The 17,618-nt window shown below is 42.1% G+C and overlaps 1 protein-coding gene across 1 annotated transcript in view; it reads left to right on the top strand.

Moving 5' to 3' along the window:
• The window catches only part of nfatc3a (nuclear factor of activated T cells 3a), a 62,242-nt gene extending 45,136 nt beyond the window's left edge, over window positions 1–17,106 (top strand). Inside the window, exon 10 of the mRNA XM_076286967.1 lies at window positions 13,561–17,106. Within this exon, the coding sequence (XP_076143082.1) occupies window positions 13,561–13,640 (80 nt within the window). The 3' untranslated portion in view covers window positions 13,641–17,106. The remainder of the gene's footprint in view (window positions 1–13,560) is intronic.
• Window positions 17,107–17,618: the final 512 nt, after the last annotated feature.

Below are 17,618 nucleotides of genomic sequence, written 5' to 3'. Positions count from 1 at the left end.
CATAACACTTTTTACTCAGCGCTTTCACAACCCACTTTCAAAATAGAATCACATAGCAAAATATTGCGCCATTGGTACTGTAAGCACTGTATGAATACAATTCATTTTTTCTTGTTGGTGTAATCGAGGAGGCGGTGGAGTGTTTGGGCTGTGCGTGACCCACAGTGTCTGCACTCCAGACACGTTTGTGCAAAGGAGTGAGCTTAGTGTCATTATCAGCCACTATCAGATTAATCACATTTAACATTCAGCTCCTCAGCACCGGAAGGCTTACTGCAGGGAGGTACGTCAGGGAGAATATGCAGACTGAACACTTAAAGTCACACCTTATCAGAACTGACCAATGCCTTCTCACAGATTTATTTAATTTGTGAGTGTGTATCTGTACACGTGTATGTGTTAGTTTTGTTTATTTTGTATGTGTGTCTAAGTGTGTGTGTGTGTGTGTGTGTGTTTATATGTATTCAACTCCTTATGCCTGCTGGAGTAGACTGTTTTGTGGGTATTTACACAAAATGCGAACACACATACATACACACAAACACTCATTTAAACTCTGCCCAGAGGCTAAAACACTGCTTCCCCTTCAGGGACTCCTGCTTTCTGAGCGAGCCCGCCGTGTGTTTACACGGGCTGTCAAATAGCCTCGGATTAATAAGCAGCCAGAATGGCCGCGGCATTAGGGCCTTCTGTATTCTGAGTAAGCAGCAACAGGCCAACCTAATTAAAACAGACCATTCTCGGCCAAGCCATGTGTGAAAAGCTACCTCAAACGTCATGTGTCGACAACCCTAATTACACACACTCATACTCACACACACACACACACACAGACACACACACACACACACACACACACACACACACACACACACACACACACACACACCCTCATGTTCTCTCTTTCTCTCTCTCTCTCTCTCTTTCTCTCTCTTGCTTGCTCGATCATAATAATACACGCACACACAACCATAGTCACACATAGACAGTTTACACACATGCTGTGCAATCAATGCTTTATATATAAGTAACTGGTGTAGCATATGGCTATATATCCTGGTTGTCGGGGAGACATGCTCAGTATTCCTGACGCGATGCGTAGGGGAGAGACAGGGGAGGGGTTTGGGGAGTTTGAAGAGAGAAATTTTGGGTTAATGTATTCCCCCCGGAATTGTAAACTCCCCAAAGCCGAGGCTATAAATAGCTTCCGTAAGAGTCTAATGGCGAGTTGCGTCCCATGAAGCTGTTCGGCGTGCTAAGTTTTTAAAGAGGTCAGCCCTGTAAATAGACCACAACTCAGTTCACATGCCCCAGAGTACAGCTCTCCCTATCTGCCTCTTGAATCCGGGCTTGCATCCACACATTCAGTACACACACGCACGCACGCACAAAGCCACAATCTCGTATGGTAATCACATATAGCGTGAGCACCCTATATCCTTTGCATTTGTATGACCCACAAAGCTAATTTTAAGATTTTAACTGTGTCATTATTTTGATGTTGTGACAAGTCGGTGGTCGTCATTTTCAGTAGCAGTAAGGTTCTTATTTAGAAACTCACAGAGACAATAACAGCATGAACACACACACACACACACACACACACACACACACACACACACACACACACACACACACACACACACACACACACACACACACACACACACAGTTGGCAGAGTGGGCTTGAAACGTGAGCGTATGCGGGTAGGGAGAGTGGCGCGTCACAGGCCGCAGCGTGAGGAGAGCGGAGCGGAGAAGGAAAGTGCTGCCATAAGACGGCAGATGGTGCAGGTGACGTCAGGGCGAGGGCCCGGGCGGAGGTGGCCAGGGAAGGGCCACAGACTGACTGACAGATGGACAGACGGGTCCAGAGCTCCCACTGCCTGACCCTCCCATGCCAACCCCCCGCAGGAGCTGGCCCCTGTGCAGCAATAAAACACTCAATACCAAACACCCAATACTCACGTGCAGTACGTGTCTCATTAGACTTTTTCTCTTTTGATAAATAAAAGAATTTAATCTTATAAATAATTTAATATCATAGCTACATTATGAACCTTGGCTTTTGACTTAAAAAAAAAAAAACACATGAATAATTAATACAGTATTATGTCGGCAAAGCATGTTTCCTGTAATGGATATGAAGTGCTCTGGGTTGTTGTAGGCAGCTGGGTGGAGCAGTAGCGTTACAGTGTAATGCCCTGGTTTTGGTGAGCTGTAAAGGGTGCTGTATGAGAGCATATGTCACATGCAGTGTGTGACAGCCAGAAGGTCTGCACCGTGCAGTCTGTCCATATTTGCAGAAATGAGTTGGACTCGAGCCCCTATACAGCTAGCAGAAGGAGTTCATGTTGTGTATCCTCTTCTCTTCTCTTCTCTTCTCTTCTCTTCTCTTCTCTTCTCTTCCCTGCCCTTCTATTCCCTGCTCTTCTGTTCTCTTCCCTGCTCTTCTGTTCTCTTTTTTTTCTTCTCTTCTCTTCTCTCTCCTGCTCTGTTCTTCTCTTCTCTTCTGTGCTCTGCTCCTCTCTTCTCTTTTCTTCTCTTTTCCTATCTCCCTTCTTTTCCCTCCCTCCCTTTTCTTTTCTTCTGTTCTTTTCACTTCTGGTTGTATCTGTTCTTCTCGTCATGTCTCTTGTCAGCTGTACTCTTTCCTCTCCTCTTCCTTTCTTTCCTCTCCTCCTCTCCCTCCTCAGTGTCCTCTCTCCCTTTCTCTCTCTCCATCATTCTCTGGTGGTTCCCATTCTATTCTTTTGCCTCTTGTCCTCTCACTCTGTCCATACCTGTCATTCTTCTCTATCAGTTCCTCTTCTTTTCTTCACCTCTCTCATTCCCTCTCTCTCTCTCTCTCTCTCTCTCTCTCTGTGTCGTGGTTAACTCTCCTGTGAGGCTGATTATGGCCGTCATGGCGACAGACTTTGAGGGCCCTTGTGGTGTCGACCTGTGTGTTTATCTAATTAATCACCTCACACTGGCTGCTGTTTGTGTTGCCAGCACAGATAGAGCCTCTTACGTGTGTGTGTGCGTGTGCGTACGTTTGTGTGTGTGTGTGTGTGTGTGTGTGTGTGTGTGTGTGTGTGTGTGTATGTGCGCGTGTGTGTGCGCATGTGTGCTTTTGTATTTGTCATGATGAGTCTACGTGTATGTTCTTGTGTACTCACACTTTAATGCATACATGTACAGTATGCAAGCGTTTGTGTTGTATCTGTTGTAGTGATTGTGTGTGTGTTTGTGTGTGTGTGTGTGTGTGTGTGTGTGTGTGTGTGTGTGTGTGTGTGTGTGTGTGTGTGTGTGTGTCAGCGCGTATGTGGCACTCCTGTGTCTTTGTTTGCTCTCCAGCCCGGGAGCGCAGCTGCCTCCGCCGTGAGAGTGTGGTGATCTAGGTTAATAATAGGCAGAGCCTGCTGCTCCACTGCCCTGCAAAAAATAAATAAAAATACACACAGGCACACACACACACACACACACATAGATCCACATGGGCTCTATGACCACAAATTATCTCAGCAATGTAATATCCGATGTACTCTGAAATTGCACTTAGAAGAGTAAATGAGCACCAAAGTTCCTTTAAAGATTTTTGAGTAATAACTATTTTAGAAACATGGAAGATGAAGTGCTTTGCTGTCTTCCAGGCTTGCATGGGTCTCCACCGGAAACCCATCAACCCAGTGTTTAACTTTGAGCAGTCAGGAGTAAATAAACAAAAGGCCAGCAGTAAACTTACTAATCTCCATGGTGGGTCTTGAAGCCGAACTAGGATGGATGGCACCTTAGGCTACATTGACGTTGTGCTATTTTTAGCTATACATTTTCAACCATAATCTGAACCATACCAGTTACAGGGGGATGACAAAGAAATCAATATGATGTAACTGACATAACCGCTGACGAATGGTTATAATGTTGGCTGCATTGTAGCAAGTGGTTATAAGGTTTCTATCTTGATTGCTAAGATATTGTCAAAATGACAGTTAGTCTCAGTCTCAGCAGGCAGGAGATACAGTGTCTTCGACTGCGAGGAGACTGATCCAACCACACCGACGGTACATGATTTATGTTGGTTTGGCTTAGGGTATTTCTAGTATTGTGCTGTGTGTTTGTCATGTGCTACATTACATGCAGATCTTGTGGTTTCCAGAATTCACGTAGCTTACACCACATTCAAGAGTACGAGTGTATCCAACACACAAATTTATCTGAAAGTTCAGTTAAATTAATTTTCGGAAGTGAGCATAAGATTTTTTCAGCAGTGCACGGAATTTGCCGACGAAAAGCATTTTAATTAAAATCTACCGAAACATTGCACAGCAATGTGTACTACAGTAATACATCCCAGTTTTTTTTTTTTGTATTGACTATTCATGATGATTGCTTCCCTGTGGCCTCCAGATTGCTTTTGGCTGGTCTCTACTCATTACTGACTGGCTGGTGTGGTCTGTGGAGGGAGATGCAGAGAGGTTTGCAGCAGCCTGTGCCTTTGGGCATGAGCAGTTTAGTGGTCCATCTACTCAGAACAGGAGTAGAAATGAGGACAGAGGCATCTCACTGCAAATTAATATGACTGTATTCTGTTAGACCATACTGGATGGCTGCTTAGTTTCCCATTTATAATATGATCGACTAGTCTGTTAATGTTATAGATTTAGAAAGGTTATGTCCATTAATGATGAGCCATATAGATGAAGGCATATATAGCTATAGAAAGATAGTGCATTATTGATTTACAAGGTGTAACACTAAATTGATTTTGGTTCTGTGGTTGCAGATTTCATTAGTTTTCAAAGGAATGATTTGGTTTTGGCTATATTAACCCAAATTTAACCTTGCACCAAAACAGTCAGAATTGACTGCCAAGAGTTCTCGATGACACACAATGAGTTGCTTTAACTGTTGGAGTGGGGAAAACCCCTATTTGAATTTGAGGGAAGGAGCGAAGCATTTTTGTTTTGAGATGTCTTTTAACACAGGCGTGATTCATTTCCCTGGTCCCTGGCCCTGACTGCCTTTCAACTTTTAATAAAAAATTAAGATCATGTTAGTTTAGTTAGCAATTTATTTTTTTACTTGACATCATAAAACAGGAGTATGTATTTGAAACATACCAAATATATCATCAAATTCCATTCTCATCACTTCTGGCAGTAAATGGAAGATATAAATTGGTAGTGATAAACGCTTTAGTCAAATTAGTTAAAAAATGACTAAATCAAATTCAATTGGCAAAAATGTTACACTGTTACTATGTTTTCTATATATATGAAAAAAGCATTTCAATATTTAAAATATACACTCAAGTGATCAAAAGTGATTATATTGTTTGACCTATGATTTTGCTATACCTATATTTTTGTTTTGTAACTTTAATTTGATACTACAGTCTCATACATGTGTATGAAGGAAGAGAGAAGTCGCAAATGAATAGCAAACACCCCAGCAGGAGTCTCATCAGAAAAGCACTCAGGGCATATGGGTATAATGCACTCCCAGCATTACTGATAGCAGTTTTGCATGCATATGGACACACACTTACGCACACACACACACACACACACACACACACACACACACACACACACACACACACACACACACACACACACACACACACACACACACACATATGCGCGCACACACACACACACACACACACACACACACACACACACACACACACACACACACACACACACACACACACGTATGCACACACACACATATGCACGCACACACACACACACATACAGTATACACACACACACACACACACATATGCGCACACACACACACACACACACACACATACAGTACACACACACACACACACATGTACACACATGCACACACACGTGTGTATTTGTCATGTTTTTACATATTGTGAGTTGAGTAGACACATGCAAAACTCTCAGGGCAACCGCCCACACGTGTTCTTGCTCATGCTCTTACCGTATGCGCCCTCTCACCAAGAAACTCACTGCAGCCAAATAATGACACAGGCATCACTCGTGACTGCCACGCTTGGTGAGAAACCTGTTCGTCTACAAGGCATCACCACAGCTGTCACTCAGTAGAGACCTACTTTCACTGATGGCATTTTACAACCATCAAGTTAATTGTAAATACTACATGTTAAGAGGAAAATTATGGTCATTCTAATCTGACTTGGTTCTTGTTCTTGCCCCTGTCTGGCATATTTTGAAACCGTGACGATTCAGATTCTTTGGTTCTATAGAGATCAGTACGTGCAATTTAATTTTCCACACTTCTGGCATAAGTCTGTTTCAACAAACAATAAAACCAATTCTCTTTTGATTTGTATACAGGAAAGCAGTGGGACAAACTTAGTGTTTTTATGCATTTTGGATTTGTACATGAACATTGGCGATTGAGTGCGCATGTGTAACTGTGTGTGTAACTGTGTGTGTGTGTGTGTGTGTGTGTGCGTGTGCGTGCGTGTGCGTGTGTGTATATGCATGCCCTTGTGTGTGTGTGTGTGTGTGTGTGTGTGTGTGCTCTCGTGTGTGTATGTGTGTGTGTGTGTGTGTGTGTATGCATACCCTTGTGTGTGTGTGCGCTCGTGCGCGTGTGTGTGTGCGTGCTATGGACGTATCCCACTCCTTGGCTGGAGATTGTTCCTGGGGCTGGCGTTTGTTGTGGAGCCTCGCTGGTCTGCAGACAGAGATGGAAACTCCTTCTCGTAGCCCCCAGTCCTGCCTACGGTCTGCGGCCGAGGGCCGAGAGCGGCCGTGTCAAATTAATAACACAACTCCATATTCATCCCAGGGAAAAATCAACAGCGGTAGGAAAATGCAGCCCTGGACCAAAGGCAGCTCATTAAGTCGAATCACAAACATGCGGCGGGGCCCTTGGAACCAGTGGAAACGGACTCGATGTGTCACCTTTCCATACAGTTAAGGGCCTGAGCAACACAATGCAGAGATGGTGGTCAGCCCGAGTTTGCATTTCTGCAGCGACTTTGCAGATGACGGGCCGGAGTGATCGGCCAAGAGAGGTCCCTGGAAGCTGACATGACACATGCCAGTCATATGCCAAAAACGTGAAGAGGTTTTCCTTTTTTTTTTCTCATTGAAACCTTAGAGCTGTTTTCGGTGAAGATGAAATCTGTTTTTTTTTCCCTCCACACTGGAAAATGCCTGAACGTTTAACCTGTTATTTGACATGTCTTTTTTTCCCCTTGGAAAAATGTGCGGTTGGCTGGGTCAACGACAATGACAATGCCTGGCTCATTTATGAGAATGAAAAACCATGTGATTAATAAAATCATGCTGTTCATATAACAGTCTACGCAGGTAGCTACAGTTAAAAATATCTGTGATTACTCATATCACCTAATGGTAATTGAAATATTCTGTAAATGAACACTGCTCACACATACACCTCACAATACCCCCTTTAACATTACGTCAAGCATCGGAAATGTCTCCCTGGTCATTTCATATTAGTGAGACAGAAATTAAAAAAGTGCAATGCTAGGGTTTGGCTTTGCATGGATTTCTGGTTTTACAGTTAAGTTCTTGAAGTCCTCAGGAGCGGTCGTTCAGGTCACAGGGTTTTTATTGGGCTCGAAGCGATGCAGTGTGGTCATTTAGCCGCTTTCCACACGAAGCAGACATTTTGTGGCACGGATCAAAGACAGAGGCTCCTCTGAATCACTGCCGGTGACTTGAGCTGGGAAATCCACCGATGATTCACAGAGATGACTGACTGCGCCGTTAAAACTACACCACCTCGGCCTATCCAAAGCAGTCCTTAATTGACTCCGTAGGCGGCCTTATCGGCCAGTGTTAATGGTGCTGAAATGGCAATGGCCATAACACTCATGTATTCAAACACCCATAAAACAGAAAACTTTTTTGCGGGTGGAACTTTTTTTATGCTGAAAAGAGTTAGTTTCAGGCCATTTATTTCCAGTAATGTGACTCGAGGGATTTATGGCTGCAACTTCTCAGTCATTGTTTCACATTTTAAGGCTCTTTCTCTTGTGTGTGTGTCTGTGTGTGTGTGTGTGTGTGTGTGTGTGTGTGTGTGTGTGTGTGTGTGTGTGTGTGTGTGTGTGTGTGTGTGTGTGTGTGTGTGTGTGTGTGTGTGTGTGTGTGTGTGTGTGTGTGTGTGTGAAGGATGTGTGCATGTCGTCGTGTGGACTGTAAATGGAAACAAATGTTCCTCCTCGTGCCTTTGCCTCTGCAGAAAAGCTGAACCTTGCATCTGCTATGCACTAGAGTTTTCCACTCGAGTTGTCTTTTCTTTTTTCTTTGATACTTTAGGACATGAATGCCATTTTTCATACTGTTTTAGACAAGTATTTCTCTTGCACCATTACGGTACATATTTTTTTGAAAATTAAGCTTTTAGAAGGTGAAAATATGAAATATGCTTCTAATATTCTCCTTAATGTAGTCTTAGCATGTCATTGTTTTTATATTATTGATTGAATGGACATTATTGTTCTATTATTGCCTTTCCCCTTTTTTTCCATTGCTTTTTATTAGGCTATTGATTGAATTGATATTATTGTGTATTATAACTATTCTCCTTATTATATTTGACCTACATTCTAATCTGTTCCCTGTTCAATTTTTAAATATTATTATGTTGTTTTGTATTTATGTGTCGCTTTGGACAAAGGCGTCTGCTAAATCCATAACCATAACCATAACCATAATAGCCATCCTGTTTGAATGTTTTGTTTTGTCTTTCAAATATATCAACAGTTTTAAACGAAATATAGTCATCAATTTTATTATTATTATTATTATTATTATTATTATTATTATTATTATTATTGTTATTATTATTCCTGGCCTGCTTTCATGCTGTGTTAGTCAGGAATTTCTCTTGCACGGTTACCGTAGTCTTTTTGAAACTTATGTCATTAGCAGGTAAAAAAATTCACCAGGCATATTTGGGGACATTTTTTTAAATAGACCATCAGCTTTTCAGCTCAACACGAGTTAATCAGTAACGGTATGATGCTTTGTGATTTGTATAAAGTAATGCAGTAGTTCAAAATGTGAACAGACAGACACACCTTGTTTAGTACAGTGGGAGTGAGGCACTAACAAAATTCCCCTCTGTGTTAGTAAATTATGTGTCACTGTCTAAACCCCTCGCCCCACTGCCCCCTCTGAGCGCACATTTTCAACCTTTTACACCCCTATGGACTTTACATACTCGATTGTAGAGTCTCCCCTCACCAACACACACACACACACACACACACACACACACACACACTTCAAATTAATTTCTCTTGAATATTCTTTTGCATGCATTCCCACACACACGCACTTGTATGACACATCCACCCACCCAAATGCTATGGACTCTCACTACTGTCCCTACACTACTGAGCGCTAGTTCCCACGAACGCTAAGCTAAGTGTGTGGGAGGAAGTAAGGTCAGTGTCCAGACGTACTTAAGCATGGCGGCACACTCGTGGGCTAAGTGTCCAGACGGACAGAGAGACTAAGACAGAGATTTTGAACATCGAGGGGTTGTCCCTGTCTAGTCATGTAGTCAGGATCCCCTTCAAGCGACTGAGTGAAAACCAGAAAGCAACACAATCACATCAAGTGAATCATATGTTTTCTGAAGACGAGGTTGAAGCATTGGAGTTTATGTCAGATCAGTGAGACCTGAAGAGCATCGAAACCTAACGACTTCCCGCCTTTGTTCTTTACGCGTAGCATCGGCGTTGTCTATTCCAACAACAAAGAGTTTTTATCAGCTATTTCTGTGTGTGTGTGTGTGTTTGTGTTTGTGTGTGTGTGTACAGACTTGCCTCATGCTTGAATACGTATAATTAACCACAATTTGCAGACAAATTCTGAAATTGAGATTGCTCTGCAAAGCGTCCCGGGAGTCTAACTTGTATGTGTTCTAATATTCTTTGGGAACGTGTGTGTGTGTGTGTGTGTGTGTGTGTGTGTGTGTGTGTGTGTGTGTGTGTGTGTGTGTGTGTGTGTGTGTGTGTGTGTGTGTGTGTGTGTGTGTGTGTGTGTGTGTGTGTGAGAGAGTGATGGAGAGTGTGCGTGAGGACGAGGCCCTGTGAGAGGGGCTGTGACAGACAAAGATGGTGCATTTCTGATGGCATGCAATGCAAACCTCGCCCAAAATAAAATCAAATGCCACGGGGTCCAAATTTACCCTGTACCCTGTCCAACTGTAGCACTTCACTCACACAGCAATAACAATTGCAGCTCAACCCTGCAATTTATTAACTAGAAACTCAAATAAACACAAGTTGATGTGCCTGCTGGGCAGAGCAAGTGAATCCACCTACAGTTAGTGGAAAGTTTATATTATGAATTTTGCCCTCAAAAAACTGAGTTGATGCTTGGAGAAACATTTATGTGTATTTAGTTGAGGCCAGTTCCACCTCTTATACCAGTATGATTGCTACCAGCATTTTCAAGTATGTTATTTTTAAACTCTTGTTTTTAGGCTTTTACATAATAAGTCAATGAAGGTACTGGGTTATATTTAAAGTTCTTCTTCTTCTAAAAGCTTTTAGTTGCCAAGGTCTAAATCAGTAAGGCCAAATGGCACTAGGAGGGTGAACTGAGAATGGTCAAGGTCTCTGACATTGACACACCATAAGGCATGGAACTGTCAATGGGCTCGCTCTCTTTGGTTTTGCTCACAGCAGCATTGCATGAGCAATCGGTACAATTACAGATAGGCCAATCTGAAACCTTCAGTAATTGTGTTGTGAGCTTCAATAAGACATAAAGGAAGAGCAATCTGTTCATGGTACATTGAGTCTCTTTGGGTATAAGAATGCAAAGATGCCAACTTGCCAAGTTAGTAAAATTGTGTGAAGAATTATGTGCTTCCGACTTATAAAGGGCACCTATTGCGAGTGTCTCAGCTCAGTCTCAGCCAGAGAGGCAGAGAGCCTCTCTCTCTCTCTCTCTCTCTTTCTCTCTCTCTCTCTCTCTCTCTCTCTTTCTCTTTCTATTTCTCTGGCAGAGTTGTACGTGTGAAGTGTGCTGATACGAGAGGAAGAGCCTCCCACACGAACAGGATGATCTGTGACAGGTGGCCAGACTCGCAAAAAACAACAACCAACACAAAAAAAAGTGCTGATCACTTTAAAAAACCTCTGTTTATATGTACACAATGAGTGGAATTGGGAGGGTTTTCATTTCTAGATATCTACACACCTCGTGGTAACTTTTACTTCTCAAAGGCCATTTGGTGTATACATTCAAAATGATCAAACTACCACGACCAAAAAAACATTTACAGTTTGAGTGATAATATTCAAAATATGAGCTTATGTGCTAACATCCTTAGCTCTGTCATATCTATCTAAAACAAACAGTCTTGTCCGGTGATTGTCAATATGGGCTCATTGATAAAATATTGATCTTTATTAACTATTTAGGTCACTGAGCTTTGATCGGCCATGCTGAGTGCTCACAGAAAAAAAAAAAATGTAACCTCTCCCCTCTTCGAGAGTGGAGAATTTCACCTATTTCAGTCATGCCCTCTTTCATCAGATGAAGTTGCACAACAGGACGGCTACAGCCCTGAGAGAGAGAGAGAGAGGAATGCAGTAAGCAGAACTACTGTTGCCGTCATGTAGAGACAGGCCTCCATCGTTCCTCATAGTAGACTTTTCCAGGAGTTGGTTTTATGCCCTCCTGTCGTGTACCTGAGGGATGTGGGTAGTCAGCCCTCCTCCCCACCCTGGCCCTCCCATCGCGTTACAGACGCGCTTTTTAGCCGTTGCTGTACTTGTTGTTAGGAAACCGTGGCAACTGCACACACTTTGTGATTGAGAGCTGATTTGACTGTTGGGAAAACTTCTGATCACTTTTTCCACAAATACCAGGAAACAAGTGTGCGTCCTGTCTTTCTTCCTTTCTTTCTTTCTTTCTTTCTTTCTTTCTTTCTTTCTCTCTCCCTCGCTCTTTCACTCTTTCTGTCGGCCTCCCTCTCTCTCTCCTTCCATCTGCCTGCTCATCAAGTCCCATTGCGTGTTTTTTTTTATGTAATAAAGTCAAAGAGTCACTGCTCATCTGTCAAGGTGCAGGGTTGGTAGGTAACTTATAAAGGATAGAAGAAAAATCCGCACACTCCAGTGTGGGCAAAAAAAAGTAAAAAAAAAAAAAAAGATTTAATGATGTGGAAGTACTTTACAGCCGCAGTTTTATTCTTTCTTTGTAACGGGGCGCCCCGTGGGGCTGTGCTGTGAGCTGACCAGTGGGAGACCGGTGCAGACCCAACGGCCTCGTCACCGCAGCAACAATCGGCTCTCTGTTGGAGGCCCTCTCTCACCCCAACTGACGGGGGCCTTGGCTGCGCTGCGGAGCTCCGACGCCACAGAGCTGCGGCGCTGCCCCTCAGCCCTATTTATTTAACCCTTAAAGGAGTACCGTCACACTGGTGTGACGGGAATGTTGGGAAATTAACATTCTAAAGAATATCTGGGTTCATTGAATTCAACCTATTTTTTACAGTCTATGAATTCAACATAGAATTTTAGAACCTTCAATTGTTGCGGAACTTAGAATGTTCAAAAACCTACACCTTTAAGGGTTAATAAGAGACTTCCAGGCAGCCAGAGCGGGTAATTACGGCCCTCGCCTCAGCGCCTCTCCGCCACGGAGGAACATGTGTTTTAACAATGCATTACTTTTTCTGTGCTCTCTCTCGCCCCGCGCGCTTACTCACTAAACCCTGGGCAGAGGCTGGGGGAAATATTTATTTATATGTTTATTTGTGAAGAAGCGACGGACAGCGTGCATGGCGGCTGGAGCCATCAAATGAAGGTGGAGGTGTTTCATTGAGGGGTTATGTGTTGTGGTAACCCTCAATAAGACAAGACACTGTGTGCAGAGTTTACGCCTTCACACACCCTTTCAATCTCTTTGACTCTCTCGAACTCTCTCTCAAACCCACACACACACACACACACACACACACACACACACACACACACGCAAACACACACACACACACACACACAGTATGTGAGAGAGAGAGAAAAATAGTCTGTTCCCGGATGACATGCCACACCACTGATGCCACTGAGTGGAAGAGTTTTTCTTTTCTTTCCACTTGTCGTATGTGCGTTTCATACCAAGTCTTTTTTTTTTTTCATTTTCCACGAGCTCTTCACCATCCGTCACTGGTATTGTTGAGCTGCGCTTCGCCGACAGCTGGGCAACACTGCCACCTACTGGTATTCTGCAGAACCTCTCCTGAATGAGGACCGGACCAAATATTGGCATATCCATATTAGATATAACATTAATTTGCTGTTTAAAAGTGTATGTTTCACTTATGCTCCTCAAATTGATATGAAACATAAAAATATGCTTAGGTCTGACGTATAACACACGTATAACCCACCCATGGAATTCTATTGTTAACAATAGATGGACATTAAACGGGTGACTTAAAAATGCTTCAAATAGTTTAGGTGTGAATTGTCCCCTTGTGGACTGTTGACAATATTGGATGATAGTAGATTGCTATATACCAATACCAATTGTGTGTTTGTGTTTGTGTTTGTGTCCTCTAATGCAGTAAACGAGATCATCGGCAGAGACATGTCCCAGTCTCCAGGGTCTCACCACGCGGCCCCCCCACCCCACAGCCAGTCCTAGCGCAGCCAGCGCAGCGCCACAGCAGCAGCAGCAGCAGGCCAGCCCCATGGTCATGCCCAGTAGCCCTCGGCCCTAACGGCTGCAGCAGCGGCCCCTCTGCAGCCACACTCTGCCTTTCTCCTCTTCATCATCATCGTCATCATCATCATCGTCATCGCCATCACTCATCCTCAGATCTACTGCGCCCTGCCCTTTCGCACACACAAACACACACATATGCACATGCACAAGCACGTAATACTCTCCCATTTACACCATTACTCACCTATAACATCTGCGTCTGCAATAGCACAGAAAAAAAAATAGCTTACATGTGCTTGCTCAAACATACACACACATGCTCACATACAGACACTCACACACCTCAGATTTGTGATTTTAACAAAGAGGTATGCTTCACAGAACATTAGACTCACTAATCCAGCTGCCAGCTAGCAAAGCAGTAAAATCAGATAAATCTATGCAATATGAGGCCACTGCAGTGCCCATCTGTCTGCGCTAACGAAGAGAGCCATGCTTAATCTGCTTACCCTGGGTTTTTCTAATGGCCAACCTGTGTGTTAGGGAATCTTTGGGAGATAGCTGGAAAACAAGGGTCTACCACATTCATACAGGTGCAGTATCCACTCACACAAACACACACACACACACAGAGTGATGCTTGTCTGACCAGCAATCCCCACCCCTCCCCCGTCTGTTTCGGTACAGGAGTACTAGAAATGCGTCCGATGCTCTCCTGGGTTCGGCAATATGCAACATTCCACACTTCTAGTGACCTTTCAGCATTGTAGATAGTCTGTTTTATTGTACTCCTCTCCCCCACCTTTTCTTCAGGTTTAACAAATGCCTTATTAAAGTCTAGCAGCTTTGAATGACAGAAGATGCTTTAAAATATATAAAGTTACTTTTTCTTGCACAGTTGACCTTTGTGCTGATGACGTGGTTGAAGCCTAAAAAAACGTATTATTTTAGAATTAGCTGTAGTGTTAGATAGCATTAGAGTTGCAATTTTTTGGATTGCTAGTGTGTTGGTCAAGTGTTACTTTGTTTCAATACAGTGGTTTCTTGCAATGAGTGATTGTGGACAAATATTTAATTTTTTGTTTGTCAAAAGTCAAAGACTGAAATGAGCAGATACGAACTGTGTGTTTATGCTAGAGTAGGAAGCGCATGTCAACCCTACTGTATTAGGAATATAGAAGGGAAGGGACAATCGAGACGGAATTTGGTTGATAGCTGGGGGTTCAGCCTCGGTCATGATATACTATGAGATGAGGAGGGAATTATATGTGCCTTTGACTTTCCACTTTTCTAAGCAGCCGTGTGTAGATGAAACCTAGCTACCGTTCAGAATAAACCCCAACCTGTTTATGCTGAATTTGACGTCAGTAGACAGACCACAATTAAGTGGTTGTATTTTAATTTTATTTATTTTTGTGTGTGTGTGTGTATGTGTGTGTGTGTATGTGAGTTTGTGTCACACAAACACACACACACACACACACACATAATTTCCAAATCAACCCTGTCCCAGAGCGGATATGGTTTTTATTCACAGAAATGTTGCATCCTGACAATCAAAGACTAGTTCAAATTGCAGTGTGGTCACAAAATTGCACTATTTGGACATAGCAGAGACACACAAAAATATCCCATTGGCAAAAAGAAACTGTAGAGCACTGTCCATTTTCACAAGCATAGTTTGTATGTTAATCAGGATGGTAGTCCCAACATTGCAACAGGAGGGCATTTCAAGGGTTGGTTTGGCAAATGTACAAAAACCAAACAAATAAACAAACAAACAAATACAGTGACCGCTTATAGCATGTAGCTTTGAAATGAAATGGTTCTTATTCGCAACTTCTCTGAGCAAGTGTTCTGTCGGATAGTGGGCAGGGAATTCCAACTTTGGGAAATACCCCTGTGATTCATGAAGACAATAACACAAATTTACAACAATCTGTGGGACAAGGGACAATTTTCAAATAGAATTTGAGAGCAGACTTGCATGAAGACTGACTTTATGATGAATGGTGTTGAGAGCTCAATAATGTAGTCACGAGGTGCAGTTCATCTTTAAAACTACAGATTTTTTGGCGAACGAGGTTAGAAGTTTCATACAAACAAATCTATGAAGAATTGTAACAGCTCCTTGCCTTAATTTTTTTTTCTAAATTGACAGTGATGTTGCATGTATATTTTTGTATTCTGAGGGAAAAAAAAGGTACAGTCACTTCATAGTTTTTTTTTAAGTTTGTAAAACTATAGCTATATTGACAACTGTTAATTTTTGTCCAAGAGAAAATGAAAAAAGAGACAAATCTGCTATGCACTAAGAACCTGCCTGATGCCTTTTGAGAAAAGAAAATCATAACAAAAAAAAAGACAACCTTGATGCCTCTAGGTGTAGCAGCTCCTGAGATGCTTTCTGTTAGACTAGCATGCCACATGTCCTATTCCCACAAGAGAGGTTTGGAGGGGTTTGCTTTACTGCCTTGGTTTAAAAAAAAAGAATGAAAATGACAAAAAACAGTGCAAGCGTCTTAACAGATTGTGTGTGTGTGTGTGTTTGTGTGTATGCGTGTTTGCATGTGTGTGTGTGTTTGCGTGAGTGTGTGTGTGTGTGTGTATGTGTGAGTGTGTGTGACGGTGTGTAAATTGTGTTCTTGAGTGTTTCTATTCAGTAGACTGTAGATATGATTTTTTTTTCCACTTTTTTGGATTTCAATATTGAGAAAGCACACAAATCCATGAGGCTATGCAAAATGAAAATCTGCAACTTGATTTTGGTGATATCCAGCATCAGGTAAAAATGGGACAGTAAATTATGATTTTCCTCTGCATTTAACCGGTTGTATGTAAACCATTACATATAGCAATTGAGGATCATGATGCCACTCTTTGAGTTATTTAATTTAATCTATCAAACATAATGTAGGAAAGCCTTAACTTGTGTTTGAAGTACAGATTACTGATTTGGGTGTGAACCTTTGGGATTAATTTAGGACTGGGTTTGATCTGTTGAGGCAGGATGTCACTGGGGCTGGTTCCAAGGGTCCTTACTAGTAAGCCCTCAATGTCTAAGACAAGACCAGTCCTCACAGTAACTCCTTTTCTATAGGAAACCAAAGACCGAACATGTTCCCATTTTACATGCAGGTAACAACAGACTTTAGAACTCTATTTTTGATACTTTAAAGTGGATGTCATTCCTAAAGGTTGGTGATATATACATATATATGCATATATATTATATATCTATATATAAAATGTTTTGTAAATTAAAAGGGAAATACAGGTTAGCAAATGTTTACGGAGCCTTGTATTGTCATTTCATGTACATTTTGTATTTTAACATTTTGTAATTTTTAAGACTGCAGTGCTTTTTGAAATTATTCAAAGGGAATACCTTGCATTGTAGGCTCTTCTATGGTAATGTATCAATAAAAAGGAAAACCCCCAGTTATTACTTTTTGTCTTTTTTTGTCAGATCAAATGTCACATTTACAAATGATTGAGTTACACATGATACTTCCCCACTGGTCTCCAAAGGATTTGTTTTTTTTTATGTTTTAGGATAACTCTCTCATCATACTGTCCATTTCATTCTAAAGATGCATAATTATTTGCTACACTGTTAAAAACAGTCAGTTTAAATATTCTTTTGCATAATGCATCTAATGGACTAAAGCTAGGTCACATTGTAGGCCACAGCACCATCTTGAGGATTTCAGAGGAATTGCACACTGGGAAATGTCACATGCCCAGATACACATGTATTGTTTTATTATATTGTATTTTCTCTTAAATAACAAGTATTGGAAATATTTCTATTTGAGTAGAACCTCAAGCTCTCTTTGAAATGATCGGTACCAGAAAGCCTCTCCACTAATTAATAAGACCCACATAAAGGGATGCACCATGCGTCAAGGACCAAGGAAATATGTACTGGCATAGCAAGGAATAATTGAATCAGGG

This window comes from Alosa pseudoharengus, unplaced genomic scaffold, assembly GCF_046254945.1.
Source record: "Alosa pseudoharengus isolate Yale_2024_CS ecotype anadromous, Long Island Sound unplaced genomic scaffold, YU_APseudo_1.1 YU_APseudo_1.1_scf_16, whole genome shotgun sequence".
NCBI classification, from domain to species: Eukaryota; Metazoa; Chordata; class Actinopteri; order Clupeiformes; family Clupeidae; genus Alosa; species Alosa pseudoharengus.
The sequence above is the reverse complement of the archived record's forward strand: the minus strand, read 5'-3'. Positions and strand labels throughout refer to the sequence as shown.